The following is a 21,947-nucleotide window of genomic DNA, read 5'->3' as shown; positions in this document are numbered from 1 at the left end:
CACTACAGGAACTCTCCATTATAGTCCAGCTTTCTATAGGCAGGGCCCCAGGTGTTGATGAGCTGCCATCTGAATTTTACAAGCATTTCTGCATCTTATCGGTCCTGATTTTTTTTCTAGTGCTGCTGGAGTGTAACCAGAAGAAAGAGCTGCCCCTTAGTTGCTGCAGGGCAGTGATCACTCTGCTGGGAACCTCTGTGACTTACTGAACAGGTGACCTTTTTCTCTTCTCTGTTCTGATCATAAGATTTTATCCAGAGCCTTAGCCAACCAGCTGAAGGACAGTCTGGACTCTTTGATACCCGCTGAATAAAACACATTGTATTCCTAACTGCTGTATTTTGGATAATTTGTTTTTAATTTGTGGTGTTTTTGCTGTTAGCAAACTTTGTAATTTGGATGTGGGGCTTGTTTCAATGAACCAGGAAAAGGCCTTTCATAGAGTTAACCATAGTTAACTTTTAAAAATGTTAGAAGCTTTTGAGGTTGGGCCAGTGTTCTCTTCTGATATTTCTTTATTATATCGTAACGTTTTTAGTGTCCTAAAGATTAATGTGTATCTTAGCCACTGCTTCCCAGTTCACAGAGGCAATAATCAGGGGTGTCCTCTGTCTAGGATGCTATACGTTAGTTTGGAGCATTCCTGCACCTCCTCAGAAGCCATCTGACTGGCCTTTCTGTGCCAGGAATGTTGGATGCTTTCCTGGTTCCTCTGTCAGACCATGCAGATAATATCTCAGTTTTTATCATGCCTGAGACTGATGTGCAGGTACTTTGTGCCTGTTTACAAGTGTATGAACAGGGACTTCTGCCTGCATTAACTGGGAGTGATAGAGTGTACTCCCCACACTGCCCCTGAAAGTGTTGAATTAGACCAGGTGGGCTCGATCAGCCAATAAAGCTACAAACAGGGAGCTATAGGCTGTGTGGAGGGCACTAATTAGAAGGAAGCTCACCTGTGAGGGAACAGGCAGGGCATCTATAAAGCCAGGAGGCTGGCAGCAGGGTGGGAGGCTGCAGGGAGAAAACCTGCAGTCTCTCTCCTTGAGATAAGGGAGGAGAAAGGAGGAGAGGAAAAGGGTTGATCTAGTAGGCCTAAGAGAGAGGGGCCTGACTAGGAAAGCTGGAAAATGAAATGCTTAGAGAAGCAAGGTAGGGGTCCAGGAGTAACAGTGGTTGAAGTTGCTGCAGACCTTAACTGTTCACTACAGGGCCCTGGGCTGGAACTCAGAGTAGAGGGTGGGCCTGGGCTCCCCTACCATCCACTGAAGAATGGTGTTTGCATGGGGTAGTGAACGGGAAGTCTGCCTGAGTCACTGCGGGAGTGATGTAGTCAAGGCATGAAGTGACCAGGTGTCCAGTTTTCAACAGGAACACCTGGTTGAAAAGGTACCCTGGCGGCTCCAGTCAGCACTGCCAACTGGGCCGTTAAAACTCTGCTCAGCGGAGCTGCGAAGCTAAGGCAGGCTAGTCCCTATCTGTCCTGGCTCCACGCTGTGCCCCAGAAGCGGCCAGCAAGTCTGGCTCCTAGTGGGGGCCACAAGGCTTCTTGCACTGCCCCTGTCCTGAGCACCATCTCCACACTCCCATTGGTTGGGAACTGCGGCCAATAGGAGCTGCAGGGGCGGTGCCTGCGGGTGAGACCAGCGCGCAGAGCCATCTGCTGCACCTCTGCCTAGGCTCGGATCTGCTGGCCACTTCCGGGGCTCAGCGCAGTCCACGGTTCCAGGACAGGCAGGAAGCCTGCCTTAGCCCCCTCCCACACCCTGAACCCCTCATTTCTGGACCCATCCCAGAGCCCACACCCTCAGCTAGAGCTCTCACCCCTCCTGCACCCCAACCTCCTGCCCCAGTTCAGTGAAAGTGAGTGAGGGTGGGGGAGGGGGAATGTAGTGAGCAGGGGGTAGGGCCTCAGGGAAGGGGCAGGGCCTCAGGGAAGGGGAGGGGCTATGGTGTTCAGTTTTGTGGGAGTAGAAAGTTGGCAACCCTAGCAAGGCAGTGGGCATGAGGACTGCCTGACACTGCTTGTGACAAGAGACTTTGAAAAGCTCCCCTGGAAGGGAGATCACAGTGTGACCTGGCTGGAGGGCTGAGCCATGAAGCAGCCATACTGCAGCTCTGTGAGCTGGAGAAAGGCTGTGATGGTGGAAGAGAAGAAAGGGGGTGCTGAACTGGGCAGAGCTAATCCCCAGAATAGCCAGAAGGAGGTGCCACCCAGCAGCGAGTAGAGGAGCCCGTAACACTGAAGTAAGAGCAATTTTATCTTATTGGGCTCTTGGTAGCACAATTGTCCCTCTTTGTTGCCCCAACAATTTCAATGGGGTACCTTTGGGATTAAGGTGCTGAGGGTCTTTTTCAGATCTGAACAATATATGCTAAGGAACTGGGAGGGGGCTGAGGAGAAGGTGTAATGTCTCCTGCAGAAATGGTGCTGGCTTCTTCCTAGACACTCTTTTCAGGGGCAGGTTTTTATTGCCAACAATCTTCTTCTCTCAACATCGTGGCACAGCTAGTGTGGCTGGACCCTACCTTGGGCCTTTGGGGCCAGATTCAATGGCATATTAACCTTTTTTTTTCTAGTAATTACCACTGATTTTTACCATTGTGCCCTGCTTTGCTGCTCTTGCTGTTAGATGAAGGGGCACCATGGCTCATTGATTTAATCAGCAGGGTGGCAGCCTTTTGACTTTAGACCATGCACCTGTTGCTGTACTCCTGTATTCTGGCTCCCTGCAGACCTGGCAGTCCCTTGCTTTTTCTCTCCTCCATTGCACTGGTGGGATGGGCTTTGATGCTCACCTATTTTTGTTGGAACCTGGTTGATTACTGTCTAGATTGCTTTCATTCTATAATGGCCTTTTTAACACCTGACAACTTCTGCAGAGTGTGCGACCGGACCAGGCATTTTCCAGTTTATGACTCTTGGAAGAGCTGCTGTTTTTTAACCCACTTTTTCCTGATGAAGTACTTTCCTCCAGGAGCACATTTTCTGCCTTTACTCAGGCTGGGTTGACCAAGGTGTACCACCTGATTGTTCCTAGTTGGTTAAGCGAGAAGTCAGGACAGCTCTTGCTATTTAGACCAGAATCTGGCCTGTGTGTTTTTTGGATAAGGTCCTCTCTGAATTCCAGGCAGTGCTCCCTCTGCAGGCTGCTCAGTATCCGTAGGAAGTTTTTTCAGGGGTAGTTCTTCCAGGGAGGAATCCTGAGTCCACCCACCTTCTGTTGATGAGATCATTGTACAAACCACTTCTTTTTAAGTGCTCCGGTATCTTGCAATGGAGTATAGTAGTATAGTATTGTAGCAACCAAGCATTTTGTGCACCATATTACCCCTGAGATGTCTGCACAGTGCTCCTTCTGTTTGGCTTCAGACAGAGTTCAATTTTATCCTACATTACCCTCGTTTGATTCCTCTTTGTGTTTTTTTGGTTTTTTTGCAGCAGCTTTTCTGAGGGTTAGAACTGGTTTTCTCCAAGCCTCTCTTTGTTCTTGGAGTGAGATACAGTGCTCACATTCAGCCATTTTCATGCCTGACTAAATTTTTGCTGGATCATGCAAAACCAGCTGTTTTGAAATCTCACCAGAACTGAATGGCCAGGGTAGAGTGGTACAATGTACTAGGGCTGTTCCGTGCACTGATTGTGGCCTGGCTGCAGACTGATTACGTTTTGTATAAATTGACTTTTAACCTGAACACTTTTCAGTTGACTTTGTACGTTAATATTTTGAGTGAACTTGGTGATGATGCTCTAGTGATCCTTGTATAATGTTCACTTAAGAGTTTTGCTTTATTTTATTGATATTATTTGTGTATATATTGTAATTTTATAACATTTAAAATAGTTTTGAATTAAATTTTATGCAAATAAAGGTGTTTTTGTCATGTCTCTCTTGCTCTGTCATTCTTTTTCCCCTCTCTTAAATATTAATTGAAAATAAATGTCTCTAAAATAAAGGATTTTTGTCTTTTAAAATTAGTTTTTAAATCTATTTGTTTCCACACATTTTAATTATTTTTCTATGGCTCCTTGCTTGGACTATCTAGAACAATAGGGGCTCTATTTATTTTTTGCAGCCCTTTGCAGGATATGAGAGAAGGAGTTACTCCTATCCAGGGAAGTAGGGGAGTTGGAAGTGGGCCCCAGCATTTTTCAATTACAGGTACTGTATGCTACCAAAGTGATGAACTGAAGCTGGGAATAAGCCAAAACACTGGCTGTGAACAGTTCCAAACTTTGCAACGTACTCTTACCTCTATAATGGACTGAAACAAAACCCTGAGTCTGAACATCCATGAACACTAAGAAAGTTTAGAGCTATGTTCACATTTTCTGGCTCGCTCCCTGTTTAGTATTAACCTAACCCAGCATGCGTGTTTCATAACTATTGCTTAAAATAAATATATGGGGTTCCATGACCCTTTAAGAAAAGATGTTCCCTTAAATAGAGTAGGTGGCCAGATTAAGATCCATGTTAAGATCATTTCCATTTATCAGTGTATCTCAGCACAGATGGACATCAACCAAAATTGCATGACATATATTTCTTTTCTACAAGTCTGCACAAATGCTGTTTTTTAGAATATATAACTAAATCTAGATAGTACAGCTCTCAGCAGGATGCCTACTCTATGATATATATATATATATATATATTAATATGCCTGGGGTGAGGACTGCTGCACAGCTGCCGTCAGAGATATGTGTGCATGTTTGCATGAGCTAATGGGCTGGTTTCACTGGGAGCAGCAAAAATGGTAACTGACATGCAACATACCTTTTGAGCAATTTATAACCAGTGTACTATTGATCTTCCCCTTTGCTAGAAGAGTGTCTAGTCTAGCTTTCTGATGCCCAGAAGAGCAGTTCAGACAATTCCACTATAACAAATGCTTCTCCATAACTTTCAGAAAACAGGTCATGAGGACAGACTTCTAAGGATAGTACGTGAGCTATTCACAAGCACTGAAATGAAGAGATGGAGTCTAAGAAGAAACTTTGGCTGAAGCCCTGCAAACATTTATGCACATGCTTAACTTTATGCACCAAGGAGTGGCAGCCAGGAATGTTGGGATACCCCTCAGTGTGAAAGCATGAGCAGCAATTTATAATGAGGCATGTTCCTGAAATCCCTCTCCCATTAGGGACGGTCTGAGCCAGTATTTTCTGAAGTCAACAAAAAGATTCATACTGACTTTACTGGGTGCTGGAGCAAATCCAAAGTCCATCACACCAAGCAATGAAATCTTCCTAGGAAAGGGCAAGGGACAATTGAGGGTACCTGCTGTTTCTGTCCATTGTTGCCCATCTGCTGCCATCTAGAGTTGGATGTCAATGCCTGGTGCAGGGAGGGAGCAGATGAGTACAGTTTTAATAGTAATGAGGCATTTTGTGTCTCAAAGGTGTTCCTGAATTCCTCCATTTCTGAGCTGCAGTAGACAAACAATCCTTAATTCAGCTGGTGTGTCAAATGTAAACATGTCAGCGAGGTACTCTTGCAATGGTCTGAAAGGTGGGTGCGACCAGTGATGGATGTTGCTAAAGATGCTGCATCTGAGGTGGGACTTGTCTATGCAACAGCACATTATCAGGTAAAAGAATTGTCCATGACTAGACAAACTCTATATGGAAGGGGAGTTAGAACTTTTGGTGAGAGCTCCTTTGGCCCTCACCTATTGGCAACTTAAATAATCAATTTGTGGAAGAATAATATGGAATTATTCCATGACATATGAGTTATCAGCTCGTGGTTCCACTGAATATTAACAACTCTCCCAATCTTTCTTTTCCAGAAAAACATTAGACTATATATTATAATGACCACTGGATGTCACTCTTGATCTAAATTCAGCTTCACTAGCGCAAACTGTCTCAGCAGAAAACAACAATGGATGCCTGGGATAGAATTAAACCAAGGTGACTGGTTAGCTCTGAGGATTGGTAATGGGATAACATCGATTTCTTCACCTCTGGGTAATTGTAGTTAGCAGATAAGTAGCAACTAACAGTTGTTACAGCTTGTCTGATGCTTGGTGGTCAAAGAAATTTACTATCTAGTGTTTAGTGAACAGGCACCGAAAGTGCCATCACAACAATAGCATCCTCTTTGACAGTCCCTGCAGGATGGTTAAGGACTGAATGGACATGGATTCTGAATTTCTGTCTTACCTCCAATGTCTTTATGTAACACACAAGAAACTATGAATATTAAACCACTTGAACGCTCAAAGGCACCAGGAATGTTTCTGGCACTAGAGCAAGCCCCCTGCCAAATTTCAAGCCCTTGCTCCAAAGCATAGAAGCACTAGAGCTTCTCAACAAAATTTTACAATTTTATCAGGACAAAACAACATATTTCCCCCTAATCTCATTCTCAGAGATGGATGAACCATTTTTGTGGAAACTTTCCCCCCCAAAATCCAGTCTGAGGCACACACCTGGTATGAAAATTTTCAGGCCAGCTAGTTAAATTTTGGCAAAGTTTTAAGTAAATAAAAACAGGATGTTATAATGGGAAATATCAGGCAACCTTAACTATAAATAGTGCTAGTCTATAATAATGACCCTCACACACCATATCACACAAAATACTTTAGAAGAGCATGTGTGGAACAAAATATACTAATCTTAGGTCATGGAATACCTAATTCATTTTCAAAGGAATGCATACACTATACAGAGAAAAGGAATACAGACTGGACCAGAATACCTTTAATTTGTATTTAAATATTTGTCAGTGCTCCCTTAACCTAATCCACCAAAACAGTATATCCAGACCCACACTATCCCGATGAATACAATTACAAAGTGTGTTGGTAAAAATTATTGGGTCTGCAAATTGACAGAACTCTATTGACTTTAAAGGAATTGCAACAATTTATTGCATTAGTCCATTAATTCCATTTTATAGTTGAACCATATCGAGGTTGAGGACTTGCTTAAAGTAACACATGAAGCCTGTGGCAGACTAGTTTTCCAGACTCCCTGGCCCAGATCTTCAAAGGTATTTACGTGCCTAAGTCCCATAGGTTGGCACCTAAATACCTTTAGGATCTGGGCCCTGTCCTTTATTTTAACCCCTAAACCATCCTTTTATTTAGAATAAATCCGTTTCCCCCATATCATTTAGCATGATCGACGGGGCATTTTTTTTAAAAGTAATTGAAGCTGTCAAGAGATTAAAAAAACTAATTGCAATTAATCACGTGATTAATCGCACTGTTAAACAATAATAGAATACTGTTTATTTAAATATTTTTGGATGTTTTCCACATTTTCAAATATATTGATTTCAATTATAACACAGAATACAAAGTGCACAGTGGTCACTTTAAAACAAAATAGTATTTTTCAGTTCACCTAGTACTGTAGTGCAATCTTTTTATCATGAAAGTTGAACAGATGTAGAATTATGTACACAAAAAACCTGCATTCAAAAATAAAACAATGTAAAACTTTAGAGCCTACAAGTCCACTCAGTCCTATTTCTTGTTCAGCCAATCGCTCAGATAAACAAGTTTATTTACATTTGCAGGAGATAATGCTGCCCGCTTCTTCTTCACAATGTCACCTGAAAGTGAGAACAGGTGTTCGCATGGCACTGTTGTAGCCGGCATCAAAAGATATTTACATGCCAGATGTGCTAATGGTGCACATGTCCCTTCATGCTTCAACCACATTTCCAAAGCACATGCATCCATGCTGATGATGGGTTCTGCTTGATAACAATCCAAAGCAGTGCAGACGCATGTTCATTTTCAAGGAGTTCAGTCACAAATTTAATTAATACATTATTTTTTTAACGAGTGTCATCAGCAAGGAATCATGTCCTCTGGAATGGTGTCCGAAGCCTGAAGGGGCATACAAATATTTGCCATATCTGGCCTGTAAATACACCTCTACCCTGATATAACGCGACCCGATATAACACGAATTCAGATATAACGCGGTAAAGCAGTGCTCGTGGGGCGGGGGGTGCTGCGCACTCCAGCGGATCAAAGCAAGTTCGATATAATGCGGTTTCACCTATAACGTGGTAAGATTTTTTGGCTCCAGAGGACAGCGTTATATCGAGGTAGAGGTGTACCTTGCAGTACCAGCTACAAAATTTCCATGCAAATGCCTGTTCTCACTTTCTGGTGACATTGTAAATAAGAAGTGGCAGCATTATCTCCTGCAAATATAAATAAACTTGTTTGTCTTAGCGATTGGCTGAACATGAAGTAGGACTGAGTGGATTTGTAGGCTCTAAAGTTTTACATTGTTTTGTTTTTGAGTGCAGTTATGTAACAAAAAAATCTACATTTGTAAGTTGCACTTTCAGGACAAAGAGATTGCACTACAGTACTTGTATGAGGTGAATTGAAAAATACTTTTCTTTTGTTTATCTTTTTTACAGTGCAAATATTTGTAAAAAATAATATAAAGTGAACACTGTACATTTTGTATTCTGCATTGTAATTGAAATCAATATATTTGAAAATGTAGAAAAACATCCAAAAATATTTAATAAATTTCAATTGGTATTCTATTGCTTAACAGATTAAATTGTGATTAAAACTGCGATGAATCACAATTATTTTTTTTTTTAGTTAATCATGTGCGTTAACTGAAATTAATCAACAGCCCTAAAAGTAATTAAACATGATAGAGTCCGATCTTCCCTTCATATATGGCTGCCATATGTTACATTCTGAGAGAGTAAAGTGCAGATAGGCTATTCACCTTTCTTTTAATAATAATATTAAAATAAAGATATGCTTGGAAATACCAAAATTTGTAGACACACCTACACTGCAGCTATAATGTAATTAGCCAAAGAATTGTAAAACATGCAGAATTACAAATGGATTTTCTAAAAAAAATCCCAAACTACTCATTAAAAGCTGCACAGAGGCCTATGACTCACTTAAGTCTCACTTTTCTTTATCATTAACTTCTCTAGTGTTTTTCTTGAAAGCTAAAGGAAGTATTTAGATTGCTTTTGTTACTTTAAAGCTTCAGTTCAATGCTTGCAACTTCACACTAATGCTGAGGAGACACAGTAAGGCAAAGGCAGTGTGCACCACAAAATATACAGGTTTCAGAGTGGCAGCCGTATTAGTCTGTATCTGCAAAAAGATGTGCATCCGAAGAAGTGGGATGTAGCCACGAAAGCTTATGCTCAAATAAATTTGTTGGTCTCTCAGGTGCAACAAATACTCCTGTCCTTTTCACAAAATATACATTATTCATTTATTTTTAACAAGTGCAGTTTCACTTTAATCATACACAAATTAAGGATATTAGTAACATTTTGATAATATCTTAGTAATTGGAATCCTCGTTACAACAGTGTTGTGTGTGCAAATTGTGCATTGGCTGATTTTGCAGGGGTCACTTATGCATAGCTGAAAGTGTTATGTTGTAAACTCATTGCTTTTCTGCAGTGTTAGGTTAATGTATTAAAATAATTAGCACACATGGGCCAGATCCTTCGCTGGTGTAAACTGACACAGCTCCATTGGAGGACCTGGCTTTTTATGTATGTAGTTTATAGCTGAAGTTAAAAAGCTTTAAGTAGTAGGTAAGAAAAGAAAGCCTTAATTGTCTCTTCCCTTGTATGTATCAAACATAGTTTCTTCTATTAATAACAGTTTTGATCATACTACTTTTATTTGAATGGCTTTATTTGCAAATAGAGTTGCCCAAATGGGTTTTGTGTACAAATTATTGGCATGATTCTCTGAGGTGCTGAGCACCATCACCTGTTGAAGTCAATGGGAGATAAGGACAGTGACTAAAACACAAGTGTTCAGCACCTCACAGGCTCACACCATCTATTGCTTACATGCAGAAAGGGAAGCTGAGTTGGGACCTCATTGAAAGTTTCCTTAAAATTTCTTCTACTGAAAGATGAACCACTGTCCCGTTGAGGCCTGAGCCTCATTCAGTGGCATGAGCTCATGTTGTTCAGCTCAGTTTCAGACATGTTCCCACCCCAGTAATTAAATACTTGTTCAGTTGAGTTTGCTCCAGTAGAGAAGTCTACCTGCCAATTGACCTAGGCCTTGTCTGACTACACTAGAAAAATCAGTACAGAACAAACACACTTGAGTAACCACCCCGATGGGCAGTAGCACTGATGTAAGCAGGGCTGAAGTGTTTAACCAAATGAGTCATTAAAATCTACTCTGATTATGTTTCCATTACAGGGTGGTAAGATACCTGAGTCCTATCTACACTAGTGCTTTGGCCCAAGACAGCTTCCCTGTTGTAATGCTAGTACTGATTTTGTAGTGTAGATGAACCCAGAAAGTGTCTATGAAAGGGCATTAGAAAGGATTGAAGCCAGAACAACCCCCCTCGACATCAGGCACCATCTCCCATCGTAATTATACTTAGTGCTTGGGTATACTAGAAAGTTGTCTCACTTTAGCAGTACAACCCCTGAAACCTAACAGTTGTACTGGTGTAGGAATGCTTGTAACAGTATAGCTATTCCCATACGGGAAGAATATACAGGTAAGGCACCTTTACACTGGTATAACTGCATCCACACAAGGACTGGTATCAGAAATCACACCCCTAATCAAAAGTTATGCCAGTGTAACTTAAATTTATTTTTGACTTCAGATAAGGCCTAGTCTAGACTAAAGATAAAAAGAGTCTGGATTTTTAAACCCTTGGAAAAGCACAAACTTGACTGAATTTGTGATGGAAAAGGTGTTTTTTAAAAATGAAAAAACCTGACAGTTTACAGAAATGTTCAAGATTTTACTGCAAACCAATGGGTTTGGTCACCAAAAAAAAAAAAAAAAAAAAAAAGTACATAACCATGTTAATTACATTACAATGATGGTGTACATTACAAGCCAGGCTGTAAGTTTAAATACACATTTAGAGTTTCAACTGAATGTACAGACTTTTTTTTTTTTTACAATACATACAATGCAACACTCCCCCACCCCCCCAATAATGCCCACTTTACAGATGACAATTTTAAAAAACAAACAAACAAGAAATAAACCAACAGCTTTGACCAACTGCAGCTGGGGCATTTTGGTCCATAAAAACCTTTCTAAAAATAGAAACTTTTCATAGCAGCAATGCTTTCTTCAAGCATTTGGATATATAATTAATTGTGAGCCCATTTCAATAATTTTAGTTAACTGTATATTTACAAAACAAAATCAAACTCTACACTTAATTTATCTTCCAAATATGGAAGAAACAAACAATGCCCCACATTGTAGTGTCCTGCAAGTGTTACATTGATGCTTTAAACTAAGTCCCTCTGTAGTATGCATATCACACTCATACCATTTGTTCACATAGTAAACCCACATAACTGAACTGAAAAACACTCTTTGCAACAGGAAAAGTTTGGAGCTTAACTCGATCTCATCAGAAAAAAAGGCACGTTTCATAAAATCCTCGTCACATCCAGGTCTTCAGGCAAGGCTTTTCAGAACATTATTTCCAAACAGCAGGTTATTATTCCTACAATCTACCATAGCAGGCTATGGCAACAGTCACTTCTAATGTTCTTTCCCAAGGAGATAGCACCACTTTGGGGGAAGAACAAATCAAAATGCTTGTTTAGAGGAGTTATGTGCTGATCAAAAAAAAAAAAGCATCCAGCAAACAGTGTAGTTGAAATTAAGGCTACAAAGCTGCCATGGTGGAGATGTGCAAATTCTGTTTCAAGATGACTGGTCAACTGGCAGCTCAGCCAGAAGGCCAATATGATAATTAAAAATCAAGAAGAAAGGAAAACAAATGTTCACAGGAAAGAATCCATGGGTGGGGCATACGAAAAGCCCAGAAACGCTTCAGCAGCTTCCTGGACGCTAGCAGTAATGAGGATACTGTCTGAAGATTGGCCAATGGAGTTGGGGACTGGCTCATCTGTAAACTCGGGGTCAAAGTGTCGCAGATCACTCGGACCACTCTGTGGAAAATAAAAAAAAAGAAAACGAGTGTTTAGTCCCCAATATCCATTTTTCATGATTTCACAGATCACTTCAAAATGTGAAAACTCTTGTAGGGGACTCATAGTGTTATCGCTTCAGACTCACTGTTTAACAGGCTTGGACAATTTTAGATTACATCTTGCTGCATATGGTCTCATCTTGTTTTTAATGTATTGCCCTCCAACTAGCTCCGTGCAATAAAAGCAAAACAAAATAATCACTCCACTCTCCTATACTGCAGTTTATGCAGCGGTGCCTTGGCAACTTGCAGTAATAGACCACATTTAATCAAAAAGCTTTATCTAAATAACCGTGTGCTTGTAGTTGAATATTGTAATTTGACAAAACAGAAATTCTGTTTTGGGGCAGTTATTTAATTTCTGTCTTAGTTTCCCCATTTATAAAATCAGTAAGAACTGAGTTCACAGGTGTGTTTGAGAATGACCAATGTTTATGTAGAGACAATCTAAGTGCTAGATTTTACTATCCAACTATTTAAAAAATCTATCACTTTTCTCCTTATCCCCTTTAGTTAGAGCAAAAAAGTATAGCTACATTTTAGCCAGCTGCAGACGGCCTTTGGGCTACAACCTAATGTAAGGGGCAAAAAGCCCTCTCTACATTCTATAATTAGATGTGATACTTACCACATTTGGGTTAAAAGGAGGTGTAATCTTCTTATTAATGAGATCATCCCAGTTAATTGGGGAGAAGAAGATGTGATTCTTAATCTCCATCTGTTAAAGAAAAATTAGATTAATTCAGACAAGAGTAATTGAATAAGAGTGGTGTGATCTAATTATTTCTTATACCATACACAGGAACTACAAAATTGTACTTACAAAGTCCTCCTTAGCACCAACTCTCTTTGTCCTATCCTTTTGTAACAGGCCTTCCAGAAGGTGTCTAGCAGAATTGGTAATATTTGGTTTCAATTGCAGGGGTTTGTTCAAAATATTGTCATACATTTCTGCTGTGTTCCTGCTGTAGAAGGGGGGCTGTGAGAAAGAAATAAAAAGGTAAGTAAGTCTATAAGTGCTTAATAAAATTACACATATATGCATTCTACTGTAATACCACAAGCTATTGTTATCTTAATGCCATGTGCTGCCCTTAATCCATACACAGAATTCTCAATGAGGATGAGGGCAGCAGAGGACATTGGTCGGGGTCATCATCTTAACTAAAGCCACAAGTATAGGTAATAAGTCTGGAATGACTGAAGTATAAAAATGTTTTCCTCTAAGAACTACAGTAAGCTATACACAGGCAACTAAAATATCTGGTACTTACCAGTCCATAAAGCATTTCATACAAAACTGCTCCAAGGCACCACCAGTCAACAGTCCTGTCGTAGGGCTGCTTATGAAGAACTTCAGGAGCAAGGTACTGTTAAATAGAAGAACCAGAACCATAATATTAGCCAGAGGCAGAATAATCTTACAACAGAAACTAAAACCATACTAAACAAACCTATGTTCTTGAACTACCAGAAAAGCCTCCTAAGCCTATAGTTAAAATGTCATTTATATACACAACAGCTAGCTTGAGAGCAGTTCCCATTGCATAGGGATCATTCTTCGCCGGAAAGCTATCATTTTAAGAATCTTACTGTCTCTCACTTATCTATTCCATTGTAACTCTCCATCAGGTGTGCATATTTACTGTTGCTTCATCTATTCTTATCATACAGTTTATATAGACAAACATTAACCATTTCAGAAATCAGAACTAAGCATACCTCAGGTGTGCCACAAAATGTGGAGGTAGTGCCATTGTGTTCTATGTTCTCTTTGCAGAGTCCAAAGTCAGTCAAGATAATATGCCCCTGAGAATCTAGCAAGATATTCTCTGGCTTCAAGTCCCTGTAGCAACAAGAGATTAACAGAAATGTTAGTTCTTCTCGGTTAAAAAGTATTCTTAGTATTTTGTGAGCATGTTTATAGATTTTGCAAGTCTTTAAATTCAGATAAAGTATTTTGAAACTAGATGTTTTAAACGAATATATATTGAAATCTACTTTCCACAGATAAGGTACAAAATATGCACATTTATAATCATGCCTAAGCCAAATTACACATAGCTTACCGATAAACTATGTTCAGAGAGTGCAAGTAACCCAGTGCACTGGCTATTTCAGCAGCATAAAACCGTGCTCTTGGCTCCAGGAAGCAACGTTCCCTCTGGAGATGGTAGAATAACTACAGGAGACAAAGAACAAGTTCTGTAAATGGTGCCAAAGCCGGTTAACAATGCATTTAATTAGACTTGACATATATAGCTAAAAAGAACAATAGCAGGAAATGGCCTAATGATCCTCTAGCAGTTTGAAACCTGGCAAGCAGACGATGCTAAATCTAATAATTTTTCCCCCTTGGAACTTTCTTTTTCATTTAAAAAAAGAAAGAAAGATCTATAATACCACTGTGCATGTTAGAAATTATTTCATTTATTTGCTGCTTACCTCTCCACCATTGATGTAGTCAAGGACAAAGTACAATTTGTCTGCAGTCTGGAAAGAAAAGTGGAGCCCAACCAGGAAAGGGTGTTTCACATTTTTCAGCAGGACATTGCGCTCTGACATTATGTGTTTCTCCTAGAAATAGGAAAAAAAAAAATCAGTATTTAGTTACAAAGTTGGCTAACTTGTAGTAATTAACTAAATTTGGTAGCTGCATCGCTGTATTGTGAACAAGGCAATGTTTACCTCCTTCTTTTTCAGGATTGCTTTCTTCTGCAGTACTTTAACAGCATAGAATTCTTCTTCTGCCTTATGCCTTGCAAGGAGAACCTGAAAGCGGTTAAAAATCCCATTACTTCAATATGTTGGAATACCGAACAGAATATAAACACAGTTGGGTGAGACTATATCCAAAGCCCTTTATGCTACCACTGAGCGCTATTACCACTCTATGCTACCAGCTGCATGTGGAAGCATTTTGCTAGCAACGTCTAGCATTATCAGCAAAATGCCAGCCAGAAAAGCTGTGCATATCAACTTTAAAGGTTTTGTTTGTTTTTTTATGGCTGATTCTCCTGGCTTCAAAAGCTACCCTACCCACACTCCTGCATAAAGGATCAACCCCAATTAATTATCCTTGCACTCGCTCTCCTTAACTAAAGCACTCTGCCCCACCTATCCCCTTCAGGGCAAGCAACTTCCTCCTCAAAGCTGTGAAGTGCCCTCCTGACAGTAAAGCACCGGAGAACATATGTAGAAATTTTGCCACTCTTGTTACTTAAAGCAGACTGGCTGTAACCCCATCCCTTAAACAATTACATGCAATAGCAGCTAACTGACCAAATTAAGGTGGAAAGAAGTAAAACATACCTTTCCAAAACTTCCTTTTCCGATAACCTTTAAGAAATGAAAGTCTGATGGCGTGGCATGTGGGTTGGATGATGGACCAAGATTGATCTGCTGTGATGGGCTGGGCTGTAATTTTATAAAATACATTTGTTAAAAGATGTTTATTGGAAATTCTTGACCACAAAGGATTTTTATATAAATCTAATCATGGATTTAAAGATAAAACTTTAGTTGGGTACATTAAATAAAGTCTATGTCCTTTTTCCCCAAAGTTAGCATCAGATTACATTAAACTGTTTTTGTACCACCTCAAATGACAAATCATGAGAACAATGTGCCTTACTTTAAAATCTCATTGAGGGCTTGGCTGCTTTCCATATTTAGGTGATATGTAATAACATATCATTTAAAAAGCATTGACTTTTTTCAATACAGAAAAGGTATGGGTTTATTCTAAATTGGTAACTCCTTTTTGAAGTTACATTACTGCACTGTGAACTGAACTAAAAGGGACACTTGTTATGTTGCTAATTTACAGAAAAGCTATTTTTAAACATGTTTCTATTACTGAAAATGATTCACACAATGAAGACTACTTACTGGAGGGGAAGGATTAGCATTCATAAGTTCAGGCTCTTCAGGCTGGGAGATCTTCAAAATAGACTGAACTTCAGGGCTGCAAAGATTAGAGAGTACATTATTGGAACAGTTGCCCTGTGCAACAGGCAGACACATCTCACCTCTAGGGGGCATGCAACCATTCTACTTATTAAGAATAAGTTTCAGTTTGGCAGACTACTGGAGACAGTCTATTCATTTCAGAACTAAAATGAAACAGGAAAAAGGAACAAACTTGTGCAAAGACACAAATTGTTTGTTCTGTACTTAAAGGTGAGTGATAGGATGGGTGGGTCTTTAGAAACTAAAACTAGCCCGTGTTCTCTGGTTTTATCTATGCTAACTAAACTCAGTAAAGTTTGTTATATAACTAATAATATTAGAAGAAAAAAATTATGTTGTGACAATCATTAATACATAATTTTTTCCATCATTAAAATGCAAGTATGGATTTTCAGATCGATATGTTCAAAACTGCTGCTACTTACTGCTTGCACGGGTAGGAGTTGGTGGCTATTTTCTGAATGAAGTCATTTAGCCCCATTCGTCTCTGTTTCATGAAAGCTGCAAATAAAAAGAAAAGCGTTACGATAGGATATCCCAAAACGTCGTTTTTTAAAAAGAGAATCGGATACTTTATTCTGACTTTCCAGTTCAAATTAACGATGCCATCCAAAATATCTGTACCCCTAGAAGAGAGACATGGTCACCCCATCTTTCTCCTTCAGACTCACCGATGAGTATTGCAACAACTCCCCTCATCTTTGAATACGTTAATGTGGGTCCGGAAGCTTCGGCTCGGACTGTCATTGCGGAGCTAAAATGTGGGTCAGTGAAGAATAATCCAAGCTGATGAATGAGTTAGTCCAGGAGAGTGTGGGCTGCTCTATCTGCAGCCAGTGATGAATACAGTTCTGCTGCCCGGCTCGCTGAAGGGGTTTATATAGAGACCTCGCCGAGGGGGGAGGAGAGGGAGGAGCCAAGGAAGAACAACAATGCGGAAGAGTGAGTCTGGCTTCCAGGCGCCCAGAACTGCTTTGACTCGTACAGCTGGCGCCCGTCCCTTGGCGCTGCCCCGCCCTGCCTGGCTTCTTTGACGTTCGAAAGAGCCGGGGAAGGAGCCGGCCGGCCGGCAGGAAGCAGAACGCTCTGCAGCGGGGGTCAGGACGCGGCGGCGGCATTCCAGGGGTGTGCATTGCCGTACAATACAATAAAGCGCTGAGATCACCGTCACCCAACCCCAGGGGGAAGAAAGCAGGTATTCTTCCGCTCCGCTGCACACACAAATAGAAGCATGCACCGGGCTGGCTCGAACGGCGCAGCACCAGTTGCCTGTCCCTTTTCTCCTGCATTCTGCATCCATTTCCATGGGGCTTTGAATTGTGACAAAACTGAGAAGTTAGCAGCTTTGAAAAGGATGCAAGACGTTTGTGTTCAACCCTAGCTTTTCTATGGCCTTCTTCAGTTACAAAGCATGCACCTAGCTAGCTCTGGGGACTCTATCTCGGTAGAATCATAGACTATCAGGGTTGGAAGGGACCTCAGGAGGTCATCTAGTCCAACCCCCTGCTCAAAGCAGCACCAAGCCCCAACTAAATCAAGTTACTAGAACAAGGTTACTGTGTGTTATGCCCTGCCCCGTTTTTTTCTCTTCAAAAAGTTCAGCGAGTGAACCGTTGGAGTCAGCGGATACTTGTAGCTCACATGTCTATTGCGCTGAGCCCAATGCATTTCAATAGGGGGAGGCAAAGGAATGTTCATTAACTAACTGTCCCTGTTCACAGCTTGCAAATGTTGGCACCTCATCGCTCAAAGCAAACAACTTCAAAGGGAGACCTTTGTCTCTATGGCTGGAGATCAGTCAGCTGTTGTCATTCTGTGTCACACGGGTCACACCATCCGATTTAATGGGGAGAACCACATGGGAGAGCCACCTGGATGCACCAGTCATGTAACTAACCCCCCATCCCACCCTTAGTTACAGCAACACATTGAAAGGGGAAGGATCGGAACCTCTTACCAAGCCCAGTTAGAAGCAAAAACTCCCTTTCTCCTGCGCGGCCAACTCCTCCAGCTTGAGCTGTTTTTCGCTGTACAATGGGATTGTGGCTTGTTTTGCCCTTGTGCAGAGGAGAATGTCTTTCGGCAGCAGCAGCTTGAGCTGCTGCCTGGGGTGAAGGGCGATAAGAAACTCTCACGTTTCCTTGAAGGAGCCGCAATGACTCAGGAGAACAAGATTTCCTGCCCGACTTTCAGGAGAACAAACACATGCCCCTTGTGTGCATTGCCCGGATCCCGGCCGGGACGTTACAGAAAATGCTTTTTAATGCTTTGGGCCGGCGAGGGAAACAGCCAACGAAACATGCAAGCCCCTAGAGTTTGGGGAAGGAAGGGAAAGGGGGACAGGGAGCTCATGGAGGTGCACATACAATTTGCGTTTGCAAAAGAACAAAAACGGCCTCCTCGAGCTGAGATTTCAACGTCATTGGCGAACAGTCTGGGCCTGGGTTCATTTTACCTTGCAGTGGCACCGGGCAACGCGTGGGTTTTGTTTATGAATGAAGGCTCTGCGGAGAGATGCCTGGTGACCCGGGGTGTGGGTGACACGCAAGGCTAGGGGGGTGCTGGGTGCACTTGGGAGGGTGACTGACAGTTTTGCAGGGTGGGGAAAGCGTATGTTGAAAGGGGGCTGCGTTTCAGCGCTAGCTGCGGCGGGCCACATCCCGATTCACTTCATTCATTGCAGTTTTGAAGAAGTGTCCTCAAAATTGTGAAATCCCCCCCTCGCCGCCCCCAAGTTATACTGCGCATCAGAGGCGGGTGGGACTTTCCATCGCAGCAGGATTCGTTGTGCTTGTACTTCAGTTTGTAATATGATTGAGCTGCAACGTGCCCCCCCCCAATTAATTTTGCCCCCTCGTGTGCATCCTTGTCCCCCCACGCCACATCACCATTGGCCTGCATGCCCCTACAGCTCTTTGATTCGTGTCTCTAAGTCCTAAGAGAGAGAGACCTAGCACCAAGCAAGGGGGGGGGGGGGGTTTGGGTGACCAGATGTCCTGATTTTATAGGGACAGTCCTGATTTTGGGGTCTTTTTCTCACATAAGCACCTATTACCCCCCACCTCCTGTCCCGACTTTTGACACTTGCTATCTGGTCAGCCTAGGTGGGGGTACATCAAATCAAGATATGCAGTTCTCTGCTGCTCTGAGACTGCAATTCGGTTTAAAGAGAGAGTTGAGAAGTAATGGTAATACGAATGGCCCGGGGTGGGAAATTGCGCCATCCACACGCGGCAAGTCGTTCAAAGACAGCACAGTGCTGGGTAAGAAGTTTGAAGGCAGAGAATGAAGGAGTTGCTACCGGCCGGCTCCCCAGCCTCAGGTGTCTTTAGAAGGGCTCCCCACACCCTTCCCCAGACAGATCCGGGAACCTGAAATTGGGTCTCCTCTCCTAGCGTGTAAAGGGCTTTCGGAACGAGAGGAAACAGCCACGCCAAAGCCACAGCTGGCTTTGGGGAGAGGCGGGGTCGCAGAGCTGGAGCAGTTCTGCTCAGTTCCTCCGAGCTCCGGTTTCTTCCACTCCTTGCTTTGCCTAGCTGGGTTGCAAAACCGCCTCTTCTGGACTAATCCGAGCAAGGCAACATCGCAAGTTCCAATCGTCTGCTAACGCGGCGGAGAAGCATTCCTCCCGCCACATGCCATTGCAGCACCCCCTCTTAGTCCTCCTGCCCCCGTCCTCGCCCCACCCCAGCGCCCACACAGGCTTTCCCTGTGACACGTCTGCCAGGGTCTCTTGTCAAGCCTGCCTTGGCTGCACCGCAGCTCTCGAGCGCATTCCCCCTATTCCTGCTTGGCTGCAGCAGCCGCTCGCTTGCAAATACCTGTTGTCAGCGTTGCTCTCACTGTTTCCCCGCAGACCCTCCTCTCCAGACCCCCGCCTCACGCCACCCCAGTTAAAGAGCAAGAAAGCTGAAATTGCAGCCTCGGTTCAGTCACTGTTGTCCCACCCTGTTTTTCAGGTCTCCTTCCTCTTTTAGTGAAAAGGTAATTAAAGTCCTTATCAAATGTCAGGTACTCAGCCTCCTCTGCTCTCCAGCCAGGAATATCATTGTTACCAGTAAAGGTTTCTTCTCAGAGCCTTAAACAAGGCAGAGCGAGATTGTAACAATTTTAAAATTAAACCAACCTCTTAATGAAGCCTTCTCTTCTTTGCCTCTCATTTCTCTCTCTCTCTCCCCCTCTTAAGAGCCCACCACAGTAGATTTGAAACAGGGCTCTGATGCTCTGGCTGGGTTCTTATGTATTGCTATAATCCCGAATAACCTCCCCTCCTTGGCCGGCCTGGAGCTGAAGGGAAGTGGTGAGAAAGTAGCGGCTGATTTTGCTTGCTGGCGCTGCCCAGTTTATGAACCCCATATTCAAGGTGATTTACATACAGGAGATCAGTAGAGTTCAACATTGGCCACGCCGTACACTCTGCCCCGTTGCAACACAACCCTGAGAGTTACAGTAAACACCAGTTTATTACACACCAGTGTAGTGCGGCAACTAGAAATGCAGGTCTTCTGCTGTAATTGACCTGTCAGCAGCAATCACCCAGGGCGAATTCCCAGCAGCCAGTCCCGCAGCCTGCAGAAAGCACACACAGGCTCCATGTCCAAGGGGCGAGGGTTTGCTGTCTGCCCTCCACCGTTTGCCTGTTGGCTCCCTGTCAAAACGATCAAAGAGTAAAGAAGAGGAGTCGCTGTCGGGACGGAAAAGGAACAGGGGCCAGGCTCTTTGGCTTGTTGGACACCCCCCCCCCCCTTCACTTCCATCCTCTTTCTGCAGCAGGAGGAGACAGATGGGCTCCTGAGTGTATCGTTTAAAAGAACAGAGTGGAGTTGTTGAGACTGGCGTTCCCTGCCCACCGGATAGCGGACGGGTGGAACAGGCGCCCCTGTCCAATCCTGGCATCTAAATACTTCCGAACAGGAAAGAGATAGATATATCGGGCTCTCCCGCACCCCATGTCTGTTGCCCGGTTGTAGCCTATTGAGGTGTCTTTTCCTCTCTCGCTGCCTCTCCCTGCGCACACAATAGGCACATGTCCCCCGTCTGTAGACAGAGTCGCCAGCGTGTTCTTTAGCACAATTCCATCCGCTGAGTCATTGGCATTTGGCCAGTAGGGGGCGATCATGCTTTCTCCCGTGGAAGAAGAACCATAAAGCATGGCTAGTGTGGGATTTTTAAATACTGCTATAATCAATCCCCAATGGTAATCTGTACATGTAACAGGGCAGACTTTCGAACTGGGAAACTGTACTGCTTAAGGCTGATGAAGAGACACATTTGTTTCTCTTTATTTCGTAGATCGTTTTCATTGAGGAGTCAGTGAAAGTTTAGAGCTATCTATCATGCACTGATTTTTACCTTGTCTCTTCATTTTTGGCTTAATCCCAAAGGAAAATAACCCAGAGAGAAACAAAATCAACAGATTGCCACTCCCCCTGCTCAGATGGCATAGTGCTGGGTGCAATATAATAATACACGATAGACATGTCCCTATATTTAGTTTCCAACACAATTAATCCTTTCCTCATTTTAAAAGATCTGTCTAATCTTCTGCCTATACCTATTTTAAAATTATATTTCCATCACAAACGTCTTGAATTATATCTAGGAATATGCACAATCACCTATATGAGAGGAATGATTATTTTTTATAATTTACACAGCATTCCCAACCCCAGGCAGTCAAAAAATCAGTAGTCTGGTCCCTGCAAAATCCTGAGATTGACTTAGGAATCATGAGATTTAAAAAAATTAACTGTACCGTCCTTTTGTTTCTCTTCTGGTTTTTGAGCCTCAGGATATGTTTACACAGCAAAGAAAAACCTGCATCTGGCCTGTGCCAGCCAACTCGGGCTCCTGGGGCTCAGGCTGCGGGGCTGTTTCATTGCTGTGTAGACTTCCGGGCTTCACTGCAGCCTGAGCTCTGGGACTCTCCCACCTTGCAGCCATAGCCCTGCAAGCCTGAGTCACCTAGCACGGGCCAGGCTGGGTGGGTGGCTGGGTGTCT

General features: G+C 42.6%; 1 protein-coding gene across 2 annotated transcripts; it reads right to left on the bottom strand.

Moving 5' to 3' along the window:
* Positions 1 to 11,580: 11,580 nt before the first annotated feature.
* Positions 11,581 to 20,255, bottom strand: LOC117874915 (serine/threonine-protein kinase Sgk1). 2 transcript variants are annotated; one of them, XM_034765612.1, is made up of 12 exons: positions 20,073 to 20,255; positions 16,372 to 16,447; positions 15,866 to 15,941; positions 15,287 to 15,391; positions 14,663 to 14,746; positions 14,420 to 14,551; positions 14,044 to 14,156; positions 13,697 to 13,820; positions 13,249 to 13,344; positions 12,798 to 12,953; positions 12,603 to 12,692; positions 11,581 to 11,933 (listed from the first exon to the last, which is right to left on the bottom strand). In XM_034765612.1, exons 1-12 carry the CDS (start codon positions 20,104 to 20,106, stop codon positions 11,766 to 11,768), a joined length of 1,254 nt encoding a protein of 417 aa, XP_034621503.1. In that variant the 5' UTR covers positions 20,107 to 20,255; the 3' UTR covers positions 11,581 to 11,765. The 2 variants fall into 2 exon arrangements, with proteins under 2 accessions (XP_034621503.1, XP_034621502.1); XM_034765611.1 differs by lacking the exon at positions 20,073 to 20,255 and adding an exon at positions 16,618 to 16,815.
* Between the last annotated feature and the right edge of the window lie 1,692 nt (positions 20,256 to 21,947).

This window comes from Trachemys scripta, chromosome 3 (assembly GCF_013100865.1).
Source record: "Trachemys scripta elegans isolate TJP31775 chromosome 3, CAS_Tse_1.0, whole genome shotgun sequence".
Taxonomy (NCBI): Eukaryota; Metazoa; Chordata; order Testudines; family Emydidae; genus Trachemys; species Trachemys scripta.
Note: the sequence above shows the minus strand (reverse complement) of the source record. Positions and strands in the feature narration are given on the sequence as shown.